The 8,382-nt window shown below is 31.5% G+C and overlaps 1 protein-coding gene across 1 annotated transcript; it reads right to left on the bottom strand.

Moving 5' to 3' along the window:
* Positions 1-746: 746 nt before the first annotated feature.
* Positions 747-4,635, bottom strand: LOC134232966 (uncharacterized). Its single transcript, XM_062714957.1, has 6 exons — positions 4,580-4,635; positions 4,399-4,457; positions 3,595-3,723; positions 3,143-3,449; positions 2,875-2,939; positions 747-1,521 (listed from the first exon to the last, which is right to left on the bottom strand). Exons 1-6 carry the CDS (start codon positions 4,609-4,611, stop codon positions 785-787), a joined length of 1,329 nt encoding a protein of 442 aa, XP_062570941.1. The 5' UTR covers positions 4,612-4,635; the 3' UTR covers positions 747-784.
* Positions 4,636-8,382: the final 3,747 nt, after the last annotated feature.

The following is an 8,382-nucleotide window of genomic DNA, read 5'->3' as shown; positions in this document are numbered from 1 at the left end:
TAAAAAAGAAAGTCTAAGACTAAAAACCTAAGTCTATGTAAAATTTTTCAAAAACTTTTGCTTTTGTTTGATAATGCAAGAAGGAAAATATATCATCTTTCATTCCATTCAAAAAGTTTTAAACAATTTTCAATTTAATATAAATTAATAGTTTAAGGAGAATAGAACTTTGGTATTTGTCGTAAGTTCTTACTTGTAAAACGGGCCCAGCATTTTAATTTTTTCATGGATGGATCCTTTTTACAAAATTCGTGTGATAATTTATCATAATAAAATTTTAACTGAACTTAACACTCTATTTTGCGAATATGGGAAGTGTCTACGTAGAGCGAGACTTTAGAGGGGAAAGTATATATACTTTTCAAAACCTCTATTCTGCATACATTCTTCTTTATATTAAAGTACAAATATTCAGCTAACGATAAATAATGATTGGCCTTTTATCAATACTTTATTCTTATCATTCATTTTAATTATTCAGTTTACACGCCAAATGCAGTACGTACTAGTTGAAAATATGTTTATTTAATAAATGAAAATCGTTAAGACGTAATTTAGAATAAAAAAGTCATGAGAAAGAGGGTTGCTATGTTTTCTAAGATGTTCATTTCAGTAGTTTTTGGTAATCTTTTCCAAATTCATCCCGTCAGTGATATGCACTGAACAGAATAAACGTTAGATTGCAATGCTTACATCTATCCAACAGATCTATTAAACATTTCCTTTCTTGATAGTTAACAATAGTATGGGTTTTGTTTGATTTGAGTTATGTGTGACTTTTTCCTCACAACTTTTTAACATAACTGTATGGGTTGTCAAGGGAAGGACTTGAGTCCTCCGTTACACTTGATAAAATAATACTGACTTCTGCAGTACTCAATTTTTCTTCTGGATTCAAATCATCATTTAATAGTGAATGACCACAGCTATAAGGTCGGTCTTCTTCCTTAACTTCGGGATCAGATCCAGTCTGCAGACATTCAGGAAAAAATTGTTTTACACAATCGTTTTCTATGCCTGTTTTGTCTTGATCAACCTTTAACATGTTTGTCGAAACATCATGACATAGACTGTAGAAGTGTGGTTTCAATTTATTGTGATCACTCACCCTCTTCAAATTTAGAGGTAAAGTCAAAGATTTGGAACTTCCATCATGATTAGGGAATTCCTTTTGTAACCGACCTTCATCAGGCAGATCAACATATTCCTGAAGGTCACCACATACAATTCTTTCCTCCTTATGCAACGAAGGTAAGTTTGAATTCACTTTAAGATTAATGTGGTCATATTCAGTTTCAAATGAACATTTTTCATACAAATATGTATTTCTCGCAAAACATTTGAGTTCTTTGGACATCGCATTGCCTTTGTTATTTATATTCATGGCTGCTTCTGCACATTCTCCGCCCATCTGGGAATACCGTATTTCTGTGTAAGGATCGTCACCTTGACATTGTTCTACGGGAATAAGAGTGGAATGTTCCAGCTGTCCTTCTTGCGGATGATGCTGTACGTTTCTATCTGCAAAAGATGAAATCATGTGTTCCATTTTTTTTATTGTACTTATAAACCAAAACATTAACTTCACGTTACAATCTAAAAGGAAGACAAGTTTTTTAAAAATTAAATCTGGTATTAAATATACTCCTCTGTATAAAAAACCTTTTTTGTCATAACGAAGATTTGAATCCCTCCTCTCTTGTTCAGAACACTATAGTCAATTGTAACAACAAATGCATTTATCGAACAAAGCATATAAAATGCTTTTCATTTATGACCACCTAGAAAAAATCCGGAATGTAGCAAAAGAGACTCAACCAGAATCATTTAAATTCAAATGCCGAACATGGGAAATAATGGACGTTCTCTTCATGTAAACAATTAAAGATCAATCAGGTCACAGACTTAGAACTGTATTTTTGTAGTTTTTATAAGATCAATCAATTTTCGTTATCTTCATCTTTTTCATTTAATGATAATGAAAAAACTTTACAGTTTTCATGGTATTAAAGCCCATATTCCTTTGGAACAATACAAATTGGGTCTAGAGCAATCACGGACCTCTAGAATTATCAGGAGTGGGATCAAGTGCCATGGAGGAGTAAGCATCCCATGTTGTGTGCCTTGTTTCAGAAATTTTTCGTACGAAGAGAATAATTATACCCGTATATCGAATCAACTGAGAGACATACACTTCGTAGGCTAATTGTAAATACATTGTAGCTAAGGAAAATTGGCGGTAGAAAAGTGGCCATTGACCTATTTTTCTAGTAAAATATCTAAATATGAAACAGATGTGCCAGATTCTAAGATGTCTTTCAATTCGAGTTCAAAGAGATAATTATATCAAATCACCGTAGGACTAAAAATAAATATTGTTAGGTCATAAAACAGTCGATATACTAGACTTCTTATGTCGAATTTGTAGGTTGCAAGGGAAGACCTCATCTTTTTCATGTTCGATACACAAGAGAATGCTCTACGTATGAACGATTTCTAAAACGAGGTTAGTTATTGACAAACAAGTTGATGAGACAAGAATATCTACAGTCTCGTTTAAAGTCATCATTTCGTAAGTTCTATGGTCGATACGTTTTTCATCCTAATTGTTAGGCTATTATTTACACACTAAATTGCTGGTCCGTAGGGATTCTCACTCCTCCATGGCACTTTATATATCCTACCGATGTTTTAGAAGTGCTTGTTTACTCCAAAATTTGTATTGTTTAATGGACTTCTGAGCTCGAATGCTGTTAATCATCTTCCTTTATTTCATGTAAATGTTTTTGAATAGATTCTGGATAATAGGACAACAAATTATACCACCAATCCATTTACTTTATTAAAAGGGAAAAAGCGATGAATTAAACACACCTGGTTCTAAACGGGAAAATAAAATCCTCTTGATTCCTTTTGGAGCTTTCTTCTGAAGCGTGCGACTAAAACATGAACAAATTATTATTATATTTTTTCTTTAAAAAGTAGTTTAATTTCAAAAAAACCTTGGAAATATAACATTTTATTTCAGTTTTCAAATTAGACAATGTATACAAATGCAGTTTTCAGAAATTTTGTTGACAGATTTTATATTCGTAAATATAAAATATGCCAACTAATACCCGTGATAGAAGCATGATAGTACCGAGAACGGAAGCACATAAAACATCCAATTAGAAAGAGCGTTGCTAAAGATCCAATCAGTGAACAGCTTACAGCTAACCAGGTGACATCATGTTGTTTAACATTTTGATCTTGACGCCCTGCTGGGTACATACTGGAAGTTATCAAGGCTTCCATATTTGTCGTTTTATTCGACCATTCAAAAACAGAAAACAGTTTAAGATTGGATGTTTTTGTGGTTTGCCATTCTTCAGTTTTATCCAACCAATCAGGAAAATTGGACATTTGATGCTTTTCATCGGTCGTGTTCTGAGACCAAAAGTTGTTTTCTAAATATTTTATAAAAATCAAATCTCTAAGGAAAAGAACAGAACATCTAAATATAATTTCATGAAATAATTATGATTTCTTTACCAGCCTTTATATCAGACATATACTAGTGTCTATTGTTGCGATTCTGAATGATAGTGCTACCTTTAGTACATCCTGTGACATGATGGCAGTTATAGGCTAGGCATTTACAGTGAAACTGACACAACCTTCCATAAAACCCTGACGGACAGGTCATATTACAGTTCCATCCCATGGATCCAGGTGGACATTCTGAAGTATTTTATTTAAATGTAAATGCATTATGAAGGAACGATGATAGCTTTTGTGCAAGACTCGTAAGTATGGAAGATCTTTTTTTTAAATATAGTATATGAAAACTTTAAACACTGCTGCTCACTATAATCTTATATCTCAAAATAGTTTCATGCAGCGACAGTGATCTGCCTTCATAGATAAGGCAGAGTTAACTGTAATATAATGAATAAGATAATTTGCAAGATTTAAAAGTAATTTTTAGCATTACTTAAGACCAAAGTAATTGAATATATTAATTCACACACTCAGGGTATAGGCTAATATTCTATTTTAAAACTAAAATAGATTAATTCAGATCAAGAAGTCCACCAACAGATGATATAATATTTCAACTAAACTATTATATTTCGGAGCCTACTTAAAATACCAATGATTTTGTCCATAAAATCTTTCAAAGAACAGTTTAATTGGAATTATAATTTACATTTTGTACATTAGATGTTTCTCTTAACATTTATTTCTAACTCAGTAGAACTGAGATAGAATAATAGAATATGGTAAGTGAAGGAAATTCAATGTTAATGGTTAATAGATAAAAGGCATTATTATACCTTACCGATCAGGTTTTTTCTGTCATTTGCCAATAGAAAAAAAAAAAAAAAAACAAATCTACCCGCAAGTAAAACTTACCTTTGCAGCTTTTACTTTCTGAGATTGAATGCTGATTATAACAGCATGGATTGCCGTACCTAAAAAACCAAACATACAGTAAAAATAAATTATCTAAAGTGACATATTCCATTAATCCTTTCTTATTTTCTACAAGAAAACTGTTTGAATTTCAATTAAAGTTACATGCATGACTTTATACCTATTACACCCCATTGGTGATGCTGTTGTCATTGCTGTAAATGAGATATATTCATGTAACTTTTTTATAACACGACTTACTGTACTATACAGGACGGAAATCTACTTTTGAATAACAAAGGGATCGTGTCATCAGTTACTCTGCTGGATAGTTAGGAGTAAAGAAGACGTTATCAATAGATAGCAGTAATATGAATGGTTTAAGTCCCATCCCTCAGGCCCCAGGTGGAGGTTAAAAGGGATCTTGGAATTGATTACTTTTTTGAATCTTTATCTTTAATGATTCACGCAAAAATTGCTTTACGGTGTATTCAAAACTTTACGGACCACAACGGACAGAGCTATATAGCAATATGTGACTTAAAATCCTTCCAAAGAGATATTTTTTACGTGAAAGACATCCATTCATATATCAGTGAACTTTGATTTTTTAAGTATCGGAGAAATCTTGATCATTGTATGAACTTTTTCAAAACCTATACATGGCGTATCTGAGCTAAAAATAGAATAATACTAAGAGTTCAAATCAAACTAATCACAATTTCTTAACTTAAATTCCTTATCTTGAATACTGTTCGTTATCTCCAAAAATTAATGTTTTATTCTTGATAAAAAAAAATCCAATATAAATATAGTACTACATTTTGTTCTTTTCTAGATGTCTCATGTTTTGCTTATCTGAAATGGAAAAAAAAAATCAAAAGGTCTATCATCAATTTTACAAGAACCTATTTATAATTCAGAAAATCTAAAATGGATTTCCTATTTAGTCCAAAATTGTCCTTCTCTTCCTGGTTTTTATTTAGCATTAATATTATTATATGTGAAAAAGTACAGGTTGTTCTGCATAGTGTTGAAAATTGATAAAAAAAAAAAAAAAAATCAAAGAACATAATAGAAAATGTTTGCCTTACTTCCTGCCGATTTATAAATTCAAATTTGTAAAGTAAGGAGGATATGGAGATAACGCACAGTATTCAATGTCAGAGTCCATTAAACAATACAAAATAAGAGCAGAGCAAACACGGACCCCCGAAAGATCAGAGGTGGGATCAGATGCCATGGAGGAGTGAACATCATCTGCCGACCGGTCACACCCGCCGTTTTCTCCTTGTCATGATCAGGAAATAACGGAACAATCCGTCGTCAATTCAGTGTATAATAATGGAACATTTTTGCAGTTAAAAGAAATTCTCAATCTATAAACAATTCAAATTATATTAAATGTTAAAAGGCGTTGCTGTAATTCAGAAGGTTTGATTTTTAAAAATATTCTTATTTAAATCAATAAAAACGCATATAAAGGTTAACAACCCATTTTAAAACGGAAATGATTATGTTTCTTAAGTAGCGATCTAATTGGTGGTCGGCACTGGTGCTTTTCTTTGACTGATTGGAATTCAGCTCTTGGAGTGATATATCTCCTCTTCAATCCTATTTTATTTACCTCTAAATTGTATGCTTTATTGCTAGTTTATTTAAGATTTTAAGCCTTTTTTGGATGACATTTATTACCCCACATATGTATACTAGACATTAAAACCAATTCAAAACGTTTTTCTTTTGATATTGCAGTAATTTCTAATACTTATATATAAGATTCTGTCAAAATAATTGATGATTAATTGTTCTTCATTCTACCATTGTTCAAAAATCAAAACTGAATGGTGTTTTTTGTTGAGCACACCATGTCTTCTTTAACTATATCATTTTACGTCCTCTTTTGCAAAATATAAAACATGATGGTTTACGATTTAAGAGCATTAATTAATTTATTGTTTAAATAATTTAAATGAATTTGAACTACCACATATATATTGGAATCCTTACAAACAAAGATACATTGCGAGTTCCAATAAATGTTCAACCAAGCCCCTTTCTTTACTCTTGACTAAAATATCGACAGTAGTGAAGGAAAACCTTCAAGAGCACTGTGCAACAATATATTCAAGAAGTTTTTTGAATCAGATGTTGATACTCAAAAATTCCAAAGAACTTTTGAACAATTTGAAATTTTACAATATTCTTCAATTCAGTGTATAAATAATGGACTTACAATTAGTATGAAAAACGTCAGTCAGCATTTGACTCAAAGATAAATTGTATTTGCTGACACGAATATTGTATCGACCAAAAGGCCTACGAAATCATAACTTTAAACGAGACTGCTGATATGTTTGTTTCATTGTTTGTTTGTGATTAACGTACTTCGTCTTTAAAATTAAAAATCTGGCTCTCGCGTTTCGAATCAACTGAGATATGTTAACTCCGTATGCAGGTGATGACGTTATATTGCTGCGTAAGTATGGGAAGTTGACCTTTGAAAAGTCAAAGTTACATGTATCAAGTTTATCATAGAGCTTGTTGTTAGATTACAAATAATGTCTCTTTCGAGTAAAATACAGTATCGAGATATGAAACAGATGTGTCAGACTCTGTGGTATCTTTTATTTGAAGCTCCCTGAAATATACGTGTTTCGTATCAACATGAAAATGGAAACAACCATGTTTATTTATTGACAATATGTCCTCGATTTATCTAAATGTCGAATTGAAGGTTATAGAACGTGTTTTCTTCTTTTTTATGTATAAGCATTTGAATACACTTATTTATTTTGGTAAAATGTTGTGATTACAAGTTTTCCAAAAGTTTTGAAGAAATTTTTCCTAAGAAAGGGAACTTCGGACATAAGCTGGATTTTCACTATTTATGAAGTAATTAGATAGTTTAAAGATCTGTTTACATGATTTTGGCCCTTTTAAAGTTTATGACTTAATCAGGTTCCTCATCATTAACTTATTCTTCGTCATTGTATCCAGCAGGACCATAGTTTAAAAAGATAACTCTAATTTTCTTACGTAAGTTTCAGATTTATAGTAACTTTTTGTTTTGTTTACAATATACTGGTATATAGCATTAAAAATGACACATTAAATGAAAACTTGATATTGTCTTACTGTCAAAGCAAATAAACGTCCATTTTTTTTCAAAACATGATTTGTTGCTGTCCTAGAAGTAAACAAGTGCTATCATTTGGCACACTTTTTAAAAAACAATTTTCTCAAAATTCAAGTATAAATAAATAATTTTTAAAACTTTTGGTTAAATGTTTCGGTATATAATGTTTCTCTTTAATACTTTAATATGACTTTTACTCTTAATTCACACGAATAGAATAGAAATAGTAATATGAAACTTGAGTGCGAGACAGCCCCTTGACAACGGGCCGAGACAGAGATATCTCAGCCCTGAGGGCTAAACAGCCCTACTACTCAGGCGCTGTCTCGCCTAGTCCAAAACGCCTGTATCAAGGCTGATACACTACTAGGTATATGATATATATACACTCCATATTCAGGTGATGGCGGTATATTGTTGCATAAGTAAAAGAAGTTGACGATAGAAACGTTAAAGTCATCACGTTTATCATATAGCTCGGTTGTTAGATTACCATTAACGTTTTTTTTTAACGAAAAATACCTAAGTATGAAACAGATGTGTCAGACTCTGTGATATCTTTTATCTCAAGTTCACCAGAATACTAGTATATTGTATCGACATACAAATGAAAATTACCATTGATAATTGACAATACGTCGTTGATATATCTAAATGTCGATTTTGCACAAATTCTGCTTCATATGAATGCAAAACTACGTCTGCTAATAACGAAGCGCAATTGTTATCCATGGGAATTCCAATAGAGTGTTGGAAGACCTGCTCTCCAAAAGCCATATAGATATTGTTGATCAGAAATTGAAGCATTTTTTTGATTTCAACTTCATTGTATTTATGTGTGCAAA

Source organism: Saccostrea cucullata, unplaced genomic scaffold, assembly GCF_032062105.1.
Source record: "Saccostrea cucullata isolate Sc308-1 unplaced genomic scaffold, CSIRO_AGI_Scuc_v1 ctg5518, whole genome shotgun sequence".
Lineage (NCBI taxonomy): Eukaryota > Metazoa > Mollusca > Bivalvia > Ostreida > Ostreidae > Saccostrea > Saccostrea cuccullata.
Note: the sequence above shows the minus strand (reverse complement) of the source record. Positions and strands in the feature narration are given on the sequence as shown.